The 22,597-nt window shown below is 42.0% G+C and overlaps 1 protein-coding gene across 1 annotated transcript in view; it reads left to right on the top strand.

Annotated features, from left to right (window-relative positions):
• Positions 1–22,597, top strand: part of NIN (ninein) — a 93,663-nt gene that overhangs the window by 43,993 nt on the left and 27,073 nt on the right. The window contains exons 6-19 of the mRNA XM_021701536.1: positions 742–932; positions 4,972–5,118; positions 5,586–5,753; positions 6,232–6,368; positions 6,675–6,815; positions 7,065–7,239; positions 9,729–9,839; positions 10,230–10,319; positions 13,725–13,863; positions 15,644–15,765; positions 17,088–17,593; positions 18,429–20,564; positions 21,856–21,981; positions 22,090–22,159. Of these exons, the coding sequence (XP_021557211.1) occupies positions 742–932; positions 4,972–5,118; positions 5,586–5,753; positions 6,232–6,368; positions 6,675–6,815; positions 7,065–7,239; positions 9,729–9,839; positions 10,230–10,319; positions 13,725–13,863; positions 15,644–15,765; positions 17,088–17,593; positions 18,429–20,564; positions 21,856–21,981; positions 22,090–22,159 (4,259 nt within the window). The remainder of the gene's footprint in view (positions 1–741; positions 933–4,971; positions 5,119–5,585; positions 5,754–6,231; positions 6,369–6,674; positions 6,816–7,064; positions 7,240–9,728; positions 9,840–10,229; positions 10,320–13,724; positions 13,864–15,643; positions 15,766–17,087; positions 17,594–18,428; positions 20,565–21,855; positions 21,982–22,089; positions 22,160–22,597) is intronic.

Raw genomic sequence — 22,597 nt, forward strand, 5'->3', positions numbered from 1 at the left:
TGCCAGTAATTATCTCATGATTGAGTAATGACTTTAGAAATGTCTAACATGTAAGTGAAAAATTTACCTTGAAGTGAGAACTTTGAATAGGGGCTAAATACATTTTGATTTTTAAATAAGTCTGATCCTTAAGCGTTCAAATAAAACTTATCCTTAATGTTAAATGATTAGTAACATGCAATTTACAACCATTTATTCTTTCAAGTGGGTTTGTCTGTAGGGCAGAATATTTGAAGGTGTAAAGATTTGGAAACAGGATAATCCTGAGACTTTTATGATTATGTTATGATACTTATCATGAAATCATTTCCTTCTCAGTAAAAGCACTTCTAGTGCTTCGACTAGAAAGAGCGGCAATAGTGACGTCTGGTAGCTATAGTTGGGGCAGGGCATAGAAATCTCTCTGGACTGGCTCTCAACTAGCTTTCTCCCCCAGTGACACCGAAGCCTTAAGCCTGTGCTTGCTTTCAGTTGGAATAAAACAAACCTAGAACCTTGGTATGCCTGTGCAGGAGGTGTTTCTTGCATGGTGTAGAAAAAAAGGTGCCTCTTCACTCTAGTTGCAGCCCAAGAACCTGTGGTTCTATTTCATGTGAACTGCAGACTCAAATCAAAATGGAATCTGCATTGATAGTCTCTTTCCTATAATATTGACTTTCAAAAAGCAAGATTTTCTTTGAGGATAGGCTCGCTCTCTTTGCAATTCCTTTGCGCATAGCACAATAGATGTTTTTATTTCAGGTCAGTTAAGATTTTGGAACCCAGACGACTTGAATGCCTCACAGAGTGGGTCTTCTGCTCCCCAAGACTGGATAGAAGAGAAACTGCAGGAGGTTTGTGAAGACTTGGGGATCACCCGTGATGGTCACCTGAACCGAAAGAAGCTGGTCTCCATCTGTGAGCAGTATGGTCTGCAGAATGTTGATGGAGAGGTAAGTCTTGCCTCATATTTTTATTCAGAAATAATCATGATAACGTCTAGACTGGCCACAGGCTAGGAAGAGCCATATTTTGGCTTCCTGCCTCATGTTACAGAGACTCCAGTCTCTTTTTTCTCTAGGAAGTAAGCCATGAAGATTCTTCCTGGAGAAGCTCATGTTGTGTTATGGAAAACAAACAAAAAACAAAAAAACCCTGACAATAGCTGACACCCACTGAGCCCCTTGCTGTGCTAAGCGTGTTACCCCACGTCATTATCAGCCATGACCTCAGTGCATCCACGATGGCAGATACATTTGCAGAAGTGGCTTCCACAGAGCAAATGTGGGAAAGACCCGGAGGACAGATTACGCAGGCAGCTGAGAAGATTGGAACTGGGCGAGTATTTCAAAGGCCAGGCTGATGAGTTTAGGTTTTTGGAGCAAAGATCTCATTATCAACCACAGAATGAGTAATATGTAGGATAGACTTCGATACTGAGGATGGTCTGAGCTGCTTTTGTGGGGTATATTGGTGTTGGGACAGCCTGTGGCTAGGGGCCCAGCCAGGAGCCATCACAATATTCTGGGCATGAGGAAATGAAAAAGGGGAGGTTGGTGGTTTTGAAGATATACAGAAGAATCTTGAAGGAGCCCCCAAAAGACTCCTGCTTGATAAGATTCTGAGCTTTGCCTTTTCTGAAGAATTAAGAGGGGAACTGGCAGGACTGGGTGCATGAATAGCCATGAAACATGAGAATATAAATAATTCTAAGATTTGTCTTTCAAAGAGCTGAAAATAAGGAGGGACTCAGAGGTTAGGGCTGCAGTTGTAGTTGGGGGAATCTTTGATTATAATGATATTTGAAACCATATTGTCTGCTTGCTCAGGGGCTATGTGGTATTATTTTCCTAAACCAGATATTTATCATCAAAAGCTACCAAGTAGCCGAATTTGCAGAAAAGCTTTTCCCCTCCTTCTCCCTAGAATATGTGACTGTTCTGTACCTTTTGACTGTCTTTTTAATGGCTCAGTGGTCATTTATTTTTCAGTGTTGCTTGTTGAGTCATGAAATTAAATTCATCCTAAATTATAAACCAGTGCAGTATGCAGAACCTTGGGTGGTTTTGCCGAGAAATACTGCACACACTTGGATTATTTATCTAAGAGCAATTCTTGGAATAAACTGTAGCCGTTTGCGGAGTGTTGCATTTTCTTCTGTGGTGGAGTTTCCAAAGCCCAGGAAAAAAAGTAGCACATTTAGTTATTTTCCTCCGATCCAAGGATGAGTAAAAGATTGCTCATTGAATATAGCTTTTACTTAATGTTTCCCCCTGCCAAAAAAAATCATGAAATACTATAGTACTTCATACTTCTGGCTCTAGACCACAGAGGAGCTGAAAGTTCAAGATGATCTCATCACCCTGTAACTTGGGATCATAGGATTTCATGGCCAAAAGCAATTTTAGATTTTTAGATCCCTCATTTTATAGATAAAAAAGTGATGTCCCTGCTGCTTGTTGCCATTACCATGAAGGGGAACCAGATTCCCTGTCTCACGTACCCTGCTTTCCAGAAGCAAGGACAACTGTAGGGCGGGGATGGCAAACTATCGCCCTAGATGCCAAATATGGCCCAAAGTTTTGGGGGTTTTGGTTTTTTTCCTTTGGCCTGCCCAATGTTTAAAACTTGAACTTTTGCTACACTTTTTTTTTTTAATCAGGAGATTTTTCTAAGAACCAGAATATTTGACTCCATTGTGCGAGCAGTGAGAGGTGGCCGGCGAGCTCCTTTGGACAGGGCATGCACTCACGTGCTCAGTTCCCTGCTTTAAATGGCGCCACTCTGTGATGTCTCAAGACCACCCGGCCTTATTAATCTACATTGCCTTCCTGGCTTCTCTGGGTATTTGGGTCTGTTAACCCTAGTCTGGTGCGTCAGTTCCCAGCTGACACACTGGGAGATCAACCATCCGAGACCCGGCTGGTGTGTCATGAGGAGTAAGAATGTCCTCTGCGTTCTAGATTTGGCTCCTGCACAGGGCCCATTGCCCATTTGCCTTGCATTCTGTTCAGCCCAACCCTGCCTTCTGAATCCACAGCCGTCTCTTCACCACTTGCCCGCTCCCCTGTGTACAATTACTGGCAGGACTCACTTGCTCCGCTACTTTGAACAGATGAGGTGATGGGTTTTTTTAGGCAGTCTGGAAGCTGTGCGTCGACTTGGCCAAGGTCACAAGTCCCCAAGCAGTGTGGAGGTAAGGTTAGGGCTGAAATAATGCTTGTTAATTTCGGTCAGTGCACCTGGATTTACTGTGACTTCTGGCTTGGTGGTCCTGAAAGCCTAGTCCTCCAAGAAAGTGGTCTTCTGGTTGGTAAGAGCGAGACAGAAATGCTAAGGGATCTTAGTAACCCCAGAATCTCACCCTAAACACCTTTCCATTGGTTTTACCATTTAATTCTCTATTAAGAACTGTTCTTCTTCCAAAGATTTCCACTCTTTAGAATGATTTCTTAAAAAAAAAAAAAAAAAAAAGAATGGTTTCTTGTGTCGGAGACCTCTCCAGAGGAAGTGGTATTTAAAAAAAGGATAGAGACAGATGTTCCTATTGGATGTGAATTGGAAAGAAGCATTTGAAATAAATGCCTCAGGCACTTCCATGAAGAATAAAATAAACAGTTATGAGACGACAAACCCTAGCAATAGTCCAGACTTATGAAATGAATCGTCAAAATTTAAAGATGTGTCACAAAGAGGCCTTTGTTAGAATGGACCCAGTTGCAGACTCTAATGCCTCATGAGTAATTTTGCTGCTTAATCGGTTTCCTTGCCCCTCAACAACATGCACATCACTTGAGAGCTTGTCAGAGATGCAGAATATCAGACCCCCTATATCAGAGTCTGCATTTTAACAAGATCCTCAGGTGATTTGTACAACGGAGGAGTTTCTGTATAGAAAAACCTTAGCCCCACCCCAGAGTAAAGAGGAATCCAACTGCCAGGAAAAAGGAGATCATTGCCTTTCCTCCCTGTTTTGTGGTGTCAGTGACTCATATGCTGCTTTATTCATCCCTTTATATTCCTCTGTTGAGCTAGGGGACAAACCACCTCCTAGGCAAGCCTCTGGAAGGGACTATAATCCAGTTTCTCCTTCCCCAGTTACGTGATGAGGACTACTTATTGTTAGAGGGTACAAAATAGCCAGGCAAAATTCCCTTCTCTTTACATCTCTGGGATCCTTCCATTGGACACACACAAAATCTGTCTTATCTGATCTTCATTTCTCCTGTGCTGAAGCATTAAAACAAATAAAAACCCAAAACATACAATGTTGTTCCAAGTAGTGCTCTTAATCCCAAGTCCTGGGTTTCAGACCCAAACTCTTAGATAATTGCAATCTGTCCCAGACTAAATTCTGCTGTTCTAACATACCAATTTCAAAAATTCAACATAAGCAAAATATCGTGTAAAGTCACCACAATATAATGGCTTAATGTCTGTCCAGACTTTTTTTTTTTTTTTAAGAGAGGTAGGGGAGGGGCAGAGGGAGAGAGAGAATCTTAAGCAGGTTCCATGCCCAGTGTGGAGCCTGACACGGGCCTCCATCTCATGACCCTGTGAGATCATGACCGGAGCTGAAATCAGGAGTTGGACACTTAACCGACTCTGCCACTCAGGTGTCCCCAGTCCAAACTTATTTCTATTATTACAACACTGGGAAGCTATACCTTTATCTTTTTAAAGTAAATTTTTAGTCCATAGAATAATCTATAGCAACATTAAAGATGACCCATTTTAGGAGTATGAATAAGAGAAAAAACAGTTGATTGCTAAATTGCATAAGATTATGAAAATGGATGTTTACTTTGTGGAGGAGGAAGGACGTATTACTGAAAAGGAAAATAAATTCAGTGAAATGAGAATAAAGGGACATGTTCTATTTCTGGAGCCTTAGGGTCAACAGTGGTGCCAATTTCTACTGGCCACAGATGTACTTTGGGCCTTGTGTTATTTTGAGGGAAATACTGAAAGTAAGTGGTTACTATTTTCTAGATGCTTGAGGAAGTCTTCCATAATCTTGATCCTGACGGTACAATGAGTGTAGAAGATTTTTTCTATGGCTTGTTCAAAAATGGAAAATCCCTCACACCATCAGCATCTACTCCCTATAGACAGTTGAAAAGGCACCTCTCCATGCAGGTAAGAAATAAATCGGAAGTGATTTCTCCGTGAGTAGAAGTTAAAACCCATTTGAATAGTTTGTAATGAACTAACCTGTTGTCTGAGGAAGAAGAAGGAGAAAGAGAGAAGCAAAAAAAGAAGAAAGACTAAACCACTGGGAAGGAGAAGTTGGGTTTGAAAAATGACCATAAATTACAGAGTGGGAAGCCACTAATTATGCCCCTTAATGTTAGCTGTGGGTCAGAGAAACCTGGTGTTAAGTAGAGACACATCTATGTCAAGGGACTTGCTACCAGATTAACTGTTTTTGATAAGTTTTACATTCTTGACTCACTTGGGAAAGAAAGATCAAAGGGGCTGCATGACTTGTTTTTCTAGTAGCGTTAGAGAGCCATCTCTTCTGCTCATTGTGGTCAAGGCTGTTCAGTTCGGGTCAACGTCTGGTTGAAATGCCTGACCTGGCTCAAGTCTCTTTCTTCTTCCAGTCCTTCGATGAGAGTGGCCGACGCACCACAACCCCATCAGTGATGACAAGTACCATTGGCTTTCGGGTCTTCTCCTGCCTGGATGACGGGATGGGCTACGCATCCGTGGAGAAAATACTTGACTCTTGGCAGGAAGAGGGCATTGAGAACAGCCAGGAGATCCTGAAGGTATGGCAGCTAACGTGAGAGAAAAAGGACAAATTGGGCAAGGGCTGAAAAATTCCAGTGCTTTTGAAACTGATTTGATTTCTCCTTAATGATTCTTCTTTTCACAAGATCTCAGGGATAAGAGGTAACTTTTCTTACCCCGTTTGACCAGGAGTCTGTTGCTAACTACTTTCCATGTTTTTAACTCCTAAACTATTGACAAATGCAGTGCTCTTAACTGATCTCTGGTTGGTAAAGATTAGAGTCACACTATTGTATTTATTTACAGTGGCAGATAGTATTTTTTTAAACATGCAAATAAGTACGTTGTTTCCTCAGAGAGATCTTAGATTGACTATTGTCCCTAAGCAGTCACTAAAGAAATGTAATCATCCGGCTTCTTGACTATACATCCACTTCTCTGAGTTTGTATACCCTTCACTGCTTCCACTTTAGAGGACAGAACTTACAATGGTCTTTAACTTGTTCTGATTTCTAGGCCTTGGATTTCAGCCTTGATGGAAATGTCAACCTGACAGAATTGACACTGGCTCTTGAAAATGAACTTCTGGTCACCAAAAATGGCATTCACCAGGCGGCTCTGGCCAGCTTTAAGGCTGAGATCCGACATTTGCTGTGAGTTGGGTAGAAGGCTCACCTGCCCTGTTCCCTTTCCCACTTGTGCAACAAGTCCTTTAGATGCCTGTGACGCATTCTGTAGGCAGATGTGGCTTGTCTCCTAGCATCTCACCACTGTGAAAACGAGGTAACGCTTAGATTTGCATTAGGCTTTTGAAGGGAGCCATGGAAATGTCTTTCTGTTTTGGAGGGGTTCTGGTTGTCTTGGTTTTGGTTTTGTACTGAAGCAAGCCAGATGAGAGCTTTTCTGGGTCTCCTTGTTGGTTAGAGACAGTTTCTCTTGAACTCTATTTTTCATTCTAGGGAGCGGGTTGATCAAGTGATCAGAGAAAAAGAGAAGCTACGGTCAGATCTGGACAAGGCTGAGAAGCTCAAGTCTCTCATGGCTTCAGAGGTGGATGATCACCATGCGGCCATAGAGCGGCGGAATGAGTACAACCTCAGGTGTGACTGGTAGGGCCACGTCCCTCCCTCCCACCACCCTGGCCCCTCTCGGTGGGGGTCAGCCTGCCTGCCTGGTTGGCCACACCCGGCTGGAGGGCCGTAGGTGTGGTCAAGCCTAAAGGAAAGCGGGACACATTAGGTCCTTCAAGGAGCTTCCCATCTCTGTGACTTTCTGTTTCCATTTTTGATGGATCTGCATTGGACCTCTGAGGGACTTGATGGCAGCTCATTGGCCTTCCTTTCTCACAGGAAACTGGATGAAGAGTACAAGGAACGGATAGCGGCTTTAAAGAATGAACTCCGGAAGGAGAGAGAACAGATCCTGCAACAGGTGGGCAAGCAGCGTTTGGAACTTGAGCAGGAAATTGAAAAGGCAAAAACAGAAGAGAACTACATCCGGGACCGCCTTGCTCTCTCTTTAAAGGTATTCCTCCTATTAGGTCTCTGGCCTGTGTCCCTGCTGGGGATACTGCCTGGAAAACTAGGGCTCCATAAGAGGATGGTCTGCACAGGGCTCAGTCCCAGGATTCCCGGAAGTTTGCCTTGCTGAGTCATGACCCAGACATGGCCGAGCCCCTGCTGGGATCCAGATTTCAGGAGTAGCCAGGTTTCTGGTTTGCTGACAGTGCTGATTAGTGGATCTTGTTCTTCTTTCCCCCCCCAAGTTGCACTGAGTCCTTAGGGCTGTTGGACACCTGGTCGAGGCCCTCTCCGTTCCCTGTCTCCCACCCCAGGTCAGAGCAGATGGCATTATCTCCTGCCACACAGAGCTCAGCAGCTTTGTTTCTTTGCTTCCAAATATGTCTTTTGCCTTACACATCCTCCTCTCCTTTCCTGTGTCTCAGGAGAGGAAGCGATCTTTCTCTTCATTGGACTGTGGTACAGTGTAGCAGTGTAGCCTAGAGATAAAGGGGGTCCGTGTGGACTCAGTCTGCCTAGTTCCATTCTGGATACCACTCCATACTGGAACACCTTGATCACGTTATCCCAGCCTGTTTCCTTGTGTAGAAAGGAGCGTATTTAAATATGTGGATTAAATGAGATGCTGCATATGCAGTGTTTGGAAGGTAATAAATATACAAAGAATATTAACTGTTGTTCCTGAAACTCCACACATGAAAAACAGCGAATTCTCCCACCCTCACCATCAAATTGCTTCCTTTTCGGAATTTTCTCCTTAATCTACATCATGACCATGTGCTGTCACAGAAGCTAAAATCCTCAGTCGTCCTCACTCATCGGTCTCTCAGACCTGCCGATGAGCTGAAAGGTCTCTCAGATTTATCCCCTTCATCTCCGTCTGCAACCTCTGCAGAGGTTCGGAATTCATCAGAATTTCTCAGCTGACCTGTGTACACCTTTTCTTCCATCTCCCCACCATCCCTATGACCCCCAGAGTTACCTTACTGAAGAACTGACTGAAGAACACGCTATTACGCTTCGTTAAAGTGCAGCATGGTAGCACCGAAGGCCTCCGGAACGGAGCCTGGCCTCCTGCTTTTCCAACTGCAGGTCCCACCAGTAGCCTCCCGCCCCCCAGCCATGGCCCTGACCCGACCGCAACTGCCCTCAGCTCTCTTGGTTCCTCAGCGGGTCTTTAGGCTCCTTCACTGCTTTCTCCAACACGGCAGACCACAGGACTCTTTCATTCCCATGATGCTTGCTTTTTTCTTGCCAGAAGAGAAGGCATCACAGATGACCGTATCTACATCTGTCTCCCTCCCCACAGTCCAGATTGTGTTTTCCCTGTGGTCAGCAACAGAATCTGATTGGTTAGTTTCCACAGCACCAGCACAGGCCTGATACGCAGAGATTGCTCCTAACTGTTTTGACATCTAAATTTAGACATACTCTGAAAGATTAGAGTTTTAGAACTGGCATTTTGGGAGAAGGTGGGGTTTTTTTTGTTTTTTTTTTAAAGAAAAAAACTCTTCAAACACATTCTTTTTTTATTCCATATTGCTATGTGAGGGTGTGAACTAGAATGTATTAAAAATATACTGGCTTTATAGTCTTTTGGCAAAATATACTTTGAAAATAATGTTCTTCCAATTAGCCTTTAACACTGGAACAGAACATACATCTAAATGCACGTCTGTGAGGTTTAATTTATTTTTTTAAGCAAATGTGGGTAGAAATCTAACAAGTATTATATATACAGGAAAAAAAACATCTTTTGTGGACTTCAGTTGATGTGTTATTTTATTATAATATAAACATACAAGTTATGAAAAACCTTTATGTGCAGCTTTTATAGCATCAATAAAATTGATTTTCATTATTCTACTTTTTATACTTTTCTGAGTTCTCTTTTGCTATCAGATGAACAAGGTTTCCTGCCACCAATTTTGACAATATATTGAGAATGTTTTTCATGTCATTAAATATTATATTGCGATGCTATCCAATAGAAATACTGTGCAAGCCATATATGTAACTTCACATTTTCAAATGGCTGCATAAAGTGAAACAGGTGAATTTAATTCTGAATTTTATTTAATCCAGTATCTCTAAAACATTGTTTTGACACATAATCAATATACAAAAATTATTATTGAGCCATTTTACATTTTTGCCTTAACTTCTCAAAATCTGGTGTTTTATATACTTAGAGTACATCTCAGTTTGTGCTATACACATATTTCAAGTGCTCACTACCCACATGTGACTGCTAGTTGCTGCCATATTAGACAGCATCATTCTGTAGGATCAAAGAAAGAGGAGGCAGACTTTTGGGTTATAAGATAAATATCAATTTTTTTATATTTACTTTTGTCCTCTCTAATCTACTGAAACTTTGAAGATGAACAAATTCTCTCAATCTAGGGCACGAATTTATGCATCCTATAAAAAGATACAACAGTTTGCTTATTTTTAGTTCAGTGTCCATTTAATTTCCCCAAATTTCTTCAGGAAAACAGTCGTCTAGAAAATGAGCTTCTGGAAAATGCAGAGAAGTTGGCAGAGTATGAGAATCTGACAAACAAACTCCAGCGAAATTTGGAAAACATGTTAGCAGAAAAGGTAAATCTGTTTAAATTTGATCTCCTGACACGCAGCCCAAAGTGTAGTTTACTCAAAAGAGCAGAAGCAATGCCACCAAGGAAATGTCTATGAGGGAAGTATTTAGATGGTTCAAGGAGGCCGTCGGTTTGGCAGGGATGTAATTTCAGAGCTTGGATACGAAGGAAACATTGCCTAGCACTGAGAAGTGATCCCTGCCTTAGTTGAACACATCACTCTAGTATGTTCTTCCCATCATCCAGTTGGTAATGTTCTGCTTAAATGTCACATTCCTTTCATACTCAAGAGACCATACTCTGCGTGAACACCAGAAAGTGGGGCCTTTGGTGGGTTAAAGGTCTAAGAGGGACACTTGGGGAAAATGAAAACTATGTCCTTTTCCTTTTCTAGTTTGGTGACCTTGATCCCAGCAGTGCTGAATTCTTTCTGCAAGAAGAGAGGCTGACGCAGATGAGAAATGAATATGAGCAGCAGTGCAGGGTGAGTGACTAAAGAGAACCTAATACGTGGAAGAGGGCCTGGGTTCAAATCCCACTTCACCATTTACTAGTGACCATAAGCAAGTCACTTAATAATCTGTGGGTGCCTCAGTTCCTCATCTGTAAGATTGGTAAACATAAGGGTACCCTCTCAGTAGGTTGTTGAGAAGAGTCAGTGAGTGAGTATTTGTAAAGTGCTTAGAACAGAGCCTGGAACATTAGTAAGCACTTAACCCAAATGTTAGGTGTTATTATCTAGTATCCCCAAAATATTAGGGAATCAGGCAAACTGCATTTAAGTCTGCCTTATCTAGGTCAGAAATTGCTAGTGCTTAGAGAAGAATATAGTTTTATTCCAAGTGGAGAAATATGTGGTCATGTTGATGCCTTAATCAAACACTGCAGACCTAATCTGATGTAATTTGCTTTTGTCCTGTGGTTTTTGGGGTTTTTTTCTGAATACATTCCTTATTTTATTCACAAAATGCAAATAAAGCAAAACCACTCAAGTCTTTAGCCAGTAAATCATCACAAATTCCTACCAGAACTGGCACAAAAACAGACATATAGACCAATGGGAACAGAATAGAGAGCCCAGATATGGACCCTCAACTCTATGGTAAAATAATCTTCGACAAAGCAGGAAAAAATATGCAATGGAAAAAAGGACAGTCTCTTCAGTAAATGGTCCTGGGAAAATTGGACAGCCTCAGGCAGAAGGATGAAACCGGACCATTTCCTTACACCATACACAAAGATAAACTCAAAATGGATGAAAAACCTCAATGTGAGACAGGAATCCATCAAAATCCTAGAGAACATAGGGAATAACCTTTCGACATTGGCCACAGCAACTTCTTTCATGACACGTCTCCAAAGGCAAGGGAAACAAAAGCGAAAATGAACTTTTGGAACTTCATCAAGATAAAAAGCTTCTGCACAGCAAAGGAAACAGTCAACAAAACAAAGAGGCAACCCACAGAATGGGAGAAGATCTTTGCAAATGACACTACAAAGGGCTGGTATCCAAGATCTATAAAGAACTTCTGAAACTCAACACCCAAAAAAACAAATAATCAAGTCCAAAAAATGGGCAGAAGACGTGAACAGACACTTCTCCATAGAAGACATACAAATGGCTAACAGACACATGAAAAAAATGTTCATCATCCTTAGCCATCAGGGAAATTCAAATCAAAACCGCATTGAGATACCACCTTACACCAGTTAGAATGGCAAAAATTGACAAGGCAAGAAACAACAAATGTTGGAGAGGTTGTGGAGAAAGGGGAACCCTCTTACACTGTTGGTGGGAATGCAAGTTGGTACAGCCATTTTGGAAAACAGTGTAGAGGTTCCTCAAAAAATTAATAATAGAGCCACCCTATGACCCAGCAATTGCACTACTGGGTATTTACCCCAAAGACACAGATGTAGTGAAAAGAGGGGGCACCTGCACCCCAATGTTCATAGCAGCAACGTCCACATAGCCAAACTGTGGAAAGAGCCGAGATGCCCTTCAAAAGACGAATGGATAAAGAAGATGTGGTCCATATATACAATGGAATATCACTCAGTCATCAGAAAGGATGAATACCCAACTTTTGCATCAACATGGATGGGACTGGAGGAGATTATGCTAAGTGAAATAAGTCAAGCAGAGAAAGTCAATTATCATATGTTTGGAACATAAGGAATAACACAGAGAAGGAAGGGAAAAATGAAGGGGGGGGAAATCGGAGGGGGAGACAAACCATGAGAGACTATGGACTCTGAGAAACAAACTGAGGGTTTTAACGCGGGGAGGGGGGTGTGGGGATGGGTTAGCCCGGTGTTGGGTATTAAGGAGGGCATGTAGTGCACGGAGCACTGGGTGTTATACATGAACAATGAATCATGGAACACTACATCAAAAATTAATGATGTACTATATGGTGACTAACAACATTAAAAAAAAAAAAAATCCCTACCAGAAAAGACAAAAACATCCTTATAAATAATAGCAATCTTTGATTTTTTTTTTTTTAAGTAACTCTCCTAAGTTTAGGAATTTGGGATTTTTTTTCCTTAAATCACAAACACTTACTGATTTTAACAAGGGAAAATATAACAGTTCTAACTACTTAAGATGAAAATTGTACTCGTCCAGAAATGAGGAAAATAATCACTTCCTTATGAGGTTGCTTATAGCCTGCCTTCCCAGGAAATACACGTGCACATTTTGAGAAAAGAAATGAAACAATGCCACTTTTACAATTAAGGTTTGGCTCTTGGCTCTAATCACGTAGAGGTGTTTTCCTTATAGATCTTTAAAGTTATGATTTCTTTAGTAAAATCTGTCCTCTCTCTCCCCAAATTCCCCAAATCCCCCAAATCCATTCAGTGTTCTTTTTTAAAATAGATTTATATACCATTCACCCATACAATTCACCCATTTAATGGGTATAGTTCAGTATATTTTAGTATATTCACAGAATTGTACAATGATTACCATAATCGAGGTTAGAACATTTTCATCACCCCAAAAAGAAACTCCCGTTCCACTTAGCTGTAATCACTCCCTAGGCAACTAATAATCTACTTTTTGTCTCTGTAGATTTGCCTATTCTTTACATTTCACGTAAACAGAATCATACAATATGTGGTCCTTTGCCACTGGCCTCCTTCACTTACTGTAATGTTTTCATTGTTCATCCATGTTGTAGCATGTATCAGCACTTCTTTTAATTGCTGCGTTATATTCTCTTGTATGGTTATACCGCATTTATCCATTCACTAGTTGATGAACACTGGGCTTAGTCTGTTATGAATAATGCTGCTATGAACATCTGTGTGCAGGTTTTTGTGTGGATAGGTTTTCATTTCTCTTGGGTATATATCTAGGAGGGGAATTGCTGGGTTATAAGATTACTGCATGTTTAACCTTTGGAGGAACCGCCAAACTTTTCCCAAGGGGTTTGTACTGTTTTACATTCCCGCCAATGTGAGAGTTCCGGTTTCTGCACATCCTTGCCAACAGTTCTTGCTATGTCTTTTGGAGTCGAGCCATCCCTAGGGGTTATGAAGTGGTGGGTGTTTTATTTGCATTTCCCTGATGACGAAAGATTTTGAGTATCTCTTCAAGTGCTTTTCAGCATATCTCTTTTGGAGAAAGGTCTATTTGAAATCCTTTGCCTATTTTTAAATGGATTGTCTTTTTATTATTGAGTTGTAATAGTTCCTTATAGATTCTAGTTACAAGTCCCTTATCAGACCACATAATTTGTAAAAACTATTCTGCCACTCTGTGGGCTGTCTTCTTACTTTCATGATATTCTTCGAAACAAAAGTTTTTAGTTTGGTGATGTCGTTTACTTTTTCTTTTGCTGCTTGTGCTATAAGACTGGTGTTGGTTTTTAAATTCGAGGTATTACAAGACCAAGTGGATGAACTCCAGTCTGAGCTGGAAGAATTTCGCACACAAGGCAAAGTGTTGAGACTTCCCTTGAAGAACTCACTGTCAGAAGAACTTGATGTTAACACGGGTTGCATCGAGCCTGACCAGAGTAAGCCATTCCGACATCATCTTTTCAGAGGCTGTGCCTTTGGTTTTTACTGTTAGGGCCATGTTTGAATGTAAAATTGCACAACTTTGGCAACCAACAAAAACTAAACAGAAAAACCCTGGCAATATTTTCTTGAGCTATTTCACTTGTGGTCTGTTTTTTCATTTGTCTTTAAAGTCTTTCTGAAAATATTTCTGATTTTTATGTGTACCAGCAAAGGAATGGAAAAATCAAACCACAAGGATATTTGCTTTGTTTAAAAAAAAAAACAAAAAAACTGTCCTCAAGTCTGAGAATCTAAGGCCTTGGGAGTGTAAGAATTCAGGCACTGAGCTCTTGAATCCTCCCTTTCTTAAGGAGTGCCTCACGGGGATGGTGATGGTTTGGGAGACCAGGGCAACCAGAAACCAGGATTCAGTTTTCTCACGCCGGCTTTGTTAAATATCAGCATTGTCTCTGTAAAACAACAAATAAATAAGTGTTGGTTGACTGCGCCTTTGAGGAGGATTTTGGGTGGCGAGGTGGAAAGGCAGAGTTGTCTGGCAGCCCTGCTCCATGCGTTATTAGTTCTTTTCCTCCCTCCTGCTATTCTGCCTCTTTCCTCCCTGTCCTGAGTTTGAATTTCAGAAGGGGCTCATAATACTTCTGTTATAGTCTTCTCCACTGCTACAGAAGTACAGGTCCTTACAAGGTTTGTTTATTCCTCTTCGTATCTATTCATTGTAGAATAAATAAGGGATTGGGGAGGGGACTGGGTGAAGACCTTTCCTGTGGTTCTAAGTATGCGGTCGGTAGCCTTACTGTAGTGTGAGGATGGAGCCCAACGGATCATATGATGCATCTCAGCAGCTTTTCTGGAACTTTAGTGTTGGGCATCCTCCTCATAGGTGTGTGAAGCTGTGCCATCTTGGGTTTGCTTACACCCCAAGTATCTCTTCTCAGTTGGGGATATGCCAACTGAAAAGAAAGAATAGATGAAAAGAAACCCCAAGGCAAGACTGTCAATCCCAGATGCCAGACAGGCCCTTTCTCCCATCTGCCTATGGGCCCCCACAGGAAAAACCTTTTTGAATCCCCTGCCTTTGGAGATTTCCACACAGTATTAGACATCATCACTTTGTCTGTGTACTGGCTCAGCCTCCAATTTATGCTTCACATTTCAGTGTTCTTCTCAGTCGCCATGATGGGCAGTTGTGGAAGTGAACCCATATGTATGAGTTGAGAATTTTTCTCCCAAACTGCCCATATCTAGGTTCCTAACCAATGCCCTATTTTTTAAAATTTTAGCTGATAATTTAAAATGGGGTTCCACTTGCACTATAGGAAATCAATATTATAATACTCAATCTTCTGTAACTGAGTGGTGGGTTTGAAAATCTTGACCCATGAAGGTAATGCCTCCAGGCATCTTCTGCCACGCTGCCCTCTGCTAGTTTGTCTGATGGATAGAAGGCTGGTTGGTTTCACCAAGTTACCTCACTCCACAGCATTTTCGTTTAGAAGGTCACCTTTGAACAGTTTCCACCCCTACCCCCTACCCACCTACTCTTCAAAAAGATGGATTCTATTAAGGTTTGGCACAGAGTCTGCACATGAAAGAATCTTACCGTACTGCCTGTTCATCTTCATTTTTAATACTTGAAAACAAGAAACCTCTTGGCTTCTTGAGGTAATTTAGGCTGAAAATTTTTCCTTAGTTTAACTGGATGTCCCTCCTCAGATGCCAGTTGTGTTATTGAAAGAACCTGCTGCAGGGTCAACAGATCCCATGTGTTTTCAGGGCTTGGTTCTGAAGAATGCAATCCATTGAATATGAGCATCGAGGCGGAGCTGGTCATTGAACAGATGAAAGAACAACATCACAGGGACTTATGTCGCTTGAGACTGGAGCTTGAAGAAAAAGTAAGTCCTTCTTATCCTGTTCTCTCATTTCTTTGAGCTCTGACAAGCTTTTGCATGTAGGACATTCTTAATTCTTTTTACTCATAGATAATCACCTTCTATGCATTTCCTCTTGTGTCTGGAGGCTACCAAAAACCCCCTTCCTCATGATGGTTTCGTAGGCTGAGCATGAGGCCTTTTCCTCCTAGGAGAGAATTTCTCCAGAATGTATTCTCTTCAGCTCTAGCAAGCATGAAACTTGAAGGCCAGTACATTATTTCCAACTGGTCCCAAAACATCTTAATAAAACCAAAAAAGCCCTTTGATATAGCTAACATTAGGTACAAGTTCTGAATCTTCGCCTCCAAAACCCTCCACGATGTTGCTTCGACTTATATTTTTAGTCTTTTCTTTTACCTTCTCCTCTTGTCAAACCAGTAGTTGGCTGTTCTTCATCAAACTGTCCTCTTTTGTTTGTGCTATTACATGCTATGTGATTTCTTTCTATCTCTTGAAAGTCTCCTTCCCTTTCAGAGTTTATATCAAATGCTACCTCTTGCATGAACCCATTCCTGAACACCCTTGACCAAATGTGATATTTTTCCCTCTTTGGATCTCCAGGTTACATCATAGCTCTCTGTTTTCTATACCTTTTATATTTCTCAGTCTGCCTTGTGGTATACTTGTTTGTCTTGTCAAAACCACGTCTAGGGTGGTTTCTCCTGGATGGCAGGACTGTATCTTACCCAATATCGTGTCCCCACAAGGCCCACAGAATGCGTATGATAGGTGTTCAAGAAATATTTGAATTTAATTAGTTTAAGACCCTACATCTACAGTTGGACAGGATGCCTGGGAAGACAAATGGTACCTATGTGAAAATCTAGTCATTTTTACCGGAGTTGTTCAGAAACTAATAAAATTTGGGGCACCTGGGTGGCTCAGTTGGCTGAGCGTTGGACTCTTGATTTCGGCTCAGGTCATGATCCCAGGGTCATAGGATGGAGCCGTGCATTAGACTCCCCACTCAGTGCGGAGTCTGCTTGAGATTCTCTCCTTCTGCTCCCTGCCCCTCACCCTGCTCGTGTGCATGTGTGCACTCTCGCTCTCAAATAAATAAATAAATAACATCTTTAAAAAATAATAAAATTCAACGGAGTTAAAAAGGAAAGCAAACTATGCTTGACTCAAATATATCTTATTTAACATGTTTTAAAGTTGTTAAAATGGGAAAACTAAAGAATGTCTCATGTCTCATAGGCAAAAAGTAGCTTACAGCCCCGATCACCTTTCCACGGCCTTGAGTTGAATAACATTATGGTGGTTTTGCTTTCTGACCTTAGGTGCACCGTTATGAAAAGCAGCTAGATGAAACCAAGGTTGCCTGTGAAAAGGAGCAAGAGAACATGAAGCAAAAGTATGAGAATGAAGTACATGTCTTAGAAAAACAAATAAGTGACCTTAAAAATGAAATTACAGAACTTCAGGGCCAGACAGTGGTGCTCAAGGAGGCACAGCATACAACTATCTGCAGACACGAGGATGAGAAAAAAGAACTGCAAAAGAAGTGGGATGAGGAAAAGACTCACCTGCAGGAGAAGCTGAGGTTGGAACATGAGTTGGAACTCAAGGCTAGCCTAGAGCAGGCAGAGGAAAGCTTTAACCGAGAGAGAGAAGGACTCATTCAAAATGGCGCCTGGACAGAAGAGAAAGTGAGAGGCTTGACTCAGGAACTAGAGCAGTTTCACCAGGAGCAGCTTAAAAGCCTGATGGAGAAGCACACTCTTGAGAAAGAGGAGTTGCGAAAAGAGCTCTTGGAAAAACACCAAAGGGAACTTCAAGAGGGAAGGTAAGAAAATAGGGGGAAATGGAGAAACCCAGGGCACTATACCTTGGGGGCACCAGAAGTTCCAGTCAGTTAAGGAGACTTTGACTAGACTCTTTAGTTTCTCAGCCCGTTTACCCACAGACATAAGCCTACCCTGGGGTTATTGGAACTGTTTTGTTTTTTTCAAAGACCGTATTTCTTGTATCAACAAGTATCCTTTCAGGTTCCAGATGAGAATAATTATTGTGTCCGAGAAACGCTATTTGTAAGCTAAATTCTGGGTAAAGTTCTATTCCTCCCCAAAGCGTGAAATGCCGCTTTGTGCTTACCTTCCTCACGTGAAATCTCAGGTACATTTGAGGGCTTTGATGCTTCATTCTATGATTAACTGGGTGCTGCTTTATTAAATAAGAAGGAAAAATGTAATGATTATGTTAATAGATATGGTTTATAGGACTACTGTCCTTGCAATGTATACTTAATTAAAATGAAGGAATTTTATATATTTCCCAAGTTAGGGATTAGGTTAATATGCGTTTGATCATTGATGTAAAATCAGCTTACATTTTCCATAAACAAACACATCCCAGGAGTATGCCAAAGAAGTTGGTTTCCAAATTTTCCCTCTAAGTGCAGAGAGAGGTAAGTCTTATAAATTAATTATGGCTGCCAGTCCTAGCTCTCAGAAATGAGATCCTGTCTGTAGAAATCAATTACGTAGGAATAAGTGAGGGCCATTTTTAGAAAGCGTTTAGATTGTGTGCCTGGCAACTTCTTCTGTGCATGGGGAACTGTTTTTTGTTTGCTTCTCGAATTGGTGGCAGTTTCAGTAATGCTGTATGTTGACTACATTTAGGGAAAAAATGGAAACTGAGTGTACTAGAAGAACCTGTCAGATAGAAGCCCAGTGTCAGGCTGATTGTCAGAAAGTCACTGAGAGGTGTGAAAATGCCCTGCGAAGCCTGGAGGGGCACTACCACCAAGAGCTGAAGGAGCTCCTGGAACAGCAGCTTGAGGAGAGATCCCAGTGGGAGTTTGAGAAGGACGAGCTCACCCAGGAGTGTGCAGAAGCCCAGGAGCAGCTGAAAGAGACTCTCCAAAGAGAGAAAGCCACTTCTCTGGTCCTGACCCAGGAGAGAGAGATGCTGGAGAAAACCTACAAAGAACATTTGAATAGTATGGTTGTTGAAAGAGAGCAGCTACTCAAAGACCTGGAAGATCTAAGAAACGTGTCAGAAAGTCAGCAAAGCCTACTGTCCGACCAGATCCTTGAGCTGAAGAGCAGTCGTGAAAGGGAGCTGAGGGACGGCGAGCAGGTCCTGGGCCGGGCAGGTGCCTCGGGGCATCTGGCCGGCCAGCCGCTGGAGAAGCTAGCAATGGAACGGGACCGGGAGGAGCAGGAGATGGTGTCCGGGCTGCAGGCCATGGAGAGTGTCCACAGAGTGACCTGTGAGAAAGCAGACCAAGAGAGGGCTGAGATGAGCACAGACATCTCCAGGCTTCAGAACAAAATTAAGGAAATGCAGCAGGCATCTCCTCCATCCAGGAGAGAGAGTGGCTGCCAGGCGGCAGGAGGGGAGGCGGCGGAAGGCAGTGGAGCCATGTCCCTGCTCCAGCAAGGAAAGCAGCTGTTGGAAGAGAATGGAGATGTCCTCTTAAGTCTGCAGAGAGCTCATGAGCGAGCAGTGAAGGAAAATGTGAAAATGGCCACGGAAATTTCAAGATTGCAACAGAAGCTGCAAAAATTAGAGCCGGGCTCGGTAATGTCTTCTTGTTTTGATGAGCCAGCTACTGGGCTATTTGGAAATTCTGTGGAACAAACAGAGCCCTTTTTGCTGCCAAATCAAATGAAACAAGTAGAAGGTGTAAGCCCACCTTGCGTCCTCAGTGACCTACCGGACGATGAGGCCCCGGATTTGGGCAGTCCAGGGACGGGCTCTGCTCAGAGACGGGCGGTCAAAATGGAGGAGTCTGAAGCATCAATGGAGAGTTTTTCCGAGCTCGAAAATAGCGAAGAGACCAGGACTGAGACCTGGGACCTGAAGAATCAGATTTGTCAGCTTAAGGGACAGCTAACGATCCTGCGTGCAGACTGCAGTCGAGCTTCTGAAAAGAAACGGGACCTCCTTTTTGACGTCGCCGTGCTGAAAAAGAAACTGAAGATGCTTGAGAGAATCCCCGAGGCTTCCCCCAAGTATAAACTGCTGTATGAAGACGCCAGCAGGGAAAATGACTGTCTCCAGGAGGAGCTGCGAGTGATGGAGACGCGCTACGACGAAGCCCTCGAAAGTAACACAGAGCTCACTTCGGAAGTTTTCAAACTGCAGCACGAGCTAAAGAAAGCGGAAGAGGCGACGGAAACGTTCTTCAGCCTGGAAAAGAGTTACGGTGAAGTCAAGAGAGAAAACGAGGAGCTGCATGTTCTGGTTTTGAGACTTGAGGGTGCGCTGGAGAAGCTGCAGGCCAGAGCGGCGCTCCAGCGTGACTGCTGCTTATGGGAAGCCCGCTTGGCTAAGCTGGAAGTCCTGCCCGATGGGAAGGTGCCTGAACCCCACCAGACGCTGGAAGAGTGTGTGCCCGAGGTGAGGGACGTACACCGTATCATAGAAGAACATTATCAAGACCACCAGTACCTCGAGCAGGAGAATACACAGCTTCTGGAAAGAGTACAAGCATGTGAAATTGCCTGGCTACACAGACGAGTCCGGACACATGGAGAACAGCCCCGAGTACAGGTTTTACCGGAGGAAGAAGACACTGCCCTCCTAGGCCTTCAAGACAGACACCTTCCGCGTCAGGCCACGATAGCAGAGTTAGAACTGGAGAAAAAAAAGCTGCAAGAGCTGACCAGGAAGTTGAGGGAGAGAGTCGCTGCTTTAGTTAAGCAAAAAGGTGTACCTTGTCAAGGAGAAAACGAGGAGGAGCTGAAGGCAATGATGCATGACTTGCAGATCACGTGCAGTGAGATGCAACAGAAAGTTGAACTTCTGAGGTAACGTATATGCCTTCTGAGCTCCCTGGACTCCCAAGAGCACCTCACCACATCTAACTCCCACTGCTTGCTCTGCCTGGAGAAACTAACCTGTTAGCCTTCGAGAAGAGAGCGCTACTGTAGACTTCTTTCTGCTTCTGTGTCGCATTAACAAATAGAATAACCTGGCCTAGGAGGCATTCCCTTCCTCTATGGGAGATAAATGTCGTTCGTTGGGGGTGTCATAATGGAGAGTGTGTGCCATTTAACCATGTGCATCATCAGTGTATGTCAAGTCTTTAACTCTTTCTCTAGCGTTTCATTTGGATCGATAGTTGTTTTGGTTTTGGTTTTGGTTTTTGCTCAATGTTAGTTATTTTCTTCATGTGATGGAACGTGTTCTATGAGAATGCCGTTTGTTTATTATTAACTCACTTGGTAGATGAGAACCCTTATCCTGTACTAATGTAGGAAAAATGTCATGCTTTGTGGCTTACAGTTTTTCCCTTATAGCACTTGAAGTACATGGCTGATACTCTGTAAACAATGGAAATTCATCTTAGAACGTAGAATTTTATTGAAGAGCTATCAGAGTCTTATAAATGTGCTCGAAATAAAGATAAAAAATGAAACTAATTTGAACATTGCTCACTTGACTTTATATGAGTGCAATTGTCTTCTAGCAAATTTGGTTTAAAAAAAAACTTGTAAAATATTACATGTTTCTGAAATATCTTGATAGGAAACAAAGTAATTCTAGATGTAGTTTTTCCTCTTCAGACCATTTTTAGTTCTAAAAATCAGAACGTAATGAGCCGAAAAAAAATCACAAAGTAAACATGAATGTACATATTTCAGTGTGGTCCTTTGATTTATGTACTGAATTCTCTTTCTCTAGGAACCCTGAGGCCTGTAACTAAAGCTAATACAGCTTAGTATTAGGCTTATGCCTATCCAGCGCCCAGAGCAAGTAGGACTTGAGACTGAGATAAATGAAGTTATTTGCTCAAAGCTGTATGCTTGCCGCTGAAAAAAATTAGCAACCATGGTGGGCAGAGTCTCAATTCCTGTCTCTGTGCTCAAGTGTTTTAGCCACACTTCCCTAACGTCTTTTTGTGAAATTCTTAACTTCCCAAAAGAAATGAGTCAATATGTCATAGCTTGACTTCCATTACTAAGAGTCTACTAATTTAGACTTCTCTTTTTAATGGGCATGGACTGCTTGTTTTATTGGAAGTTACTAGAAAGCATTTTCCAAAGATGCCAGATGACTGCCTTGTTATAACTATTTTTTTTAATCTCTGTAATTCAGATATGAATCTGAGAAGCTTCAAGAAGAAAATTCTATTTTGAGAAATGAAATTACTACTTTAAATGAAGATGATAGCATTTCTAACCTGAAATTAGGGAAATTAAATGGGTCACAGGAAGAAATGTGGTAAGACATATACTTACATTTTCTTCAGGCATTTTTGCAAGGACTAAAACTGTTTTTCTTCAACTTTTAAAGCCTAACTCTTAGGTTATATTTTCACTGTCCCTTTAGGCAAAAAATAGAAACTGTAAAACAGGAAAAAGCTGCAGTTCAGAAGATGGTTGAAAATTTAAAGAAACAGGTAAGGAGATACTTAGTATTTCCCAGTGTTTCTTGATTCTGAAGTTTTTTGTTTGTAATTTATAGCATATGCTACTAGAGTAACATGTAGCTAATGACGGTAAAGTTGTAACTCTGGAGTTTCAGAATGGAAACTCACCCCATGCTGACTCTAAACTAGGTTTCTGTTTTTTGGTGAATATTATAATATATATACTACTTCTAGATTTTGAGGGCTTAATACAAGCTTTATAATCAGTGGGAATGGGGAGATGATACCTCTGAAACTATCTGTGAAATACTAGCTCTATCCCTCACATTCTTTCAAGTAATCCTTCCTCTTTTATCACCGTGATTGAAACCAGAAAGTTAAGGACGCAGTTTCACAGATCTAGAGTAATGTTTCATCAGTATATCTTTGCATAGAATTGCAGTGTATTCAGGTAGCTTGTGCTGTTTG

Source organism: Neomonachus schauinslandi, chromosome 9 (genome assembly GCF_002201575.2).
Source record: "Neomonachus schauinslandi chromosome 9, ASM220157v2, whole genome shotgun sequence".
Taxonomy (NCBI): domain Eukaryota; kingdom Metazoa; phylum Chordata; class Mammalia; order Carnivora; family Phocidae; genus Neomonachus; species Neomonachus schauinslandi.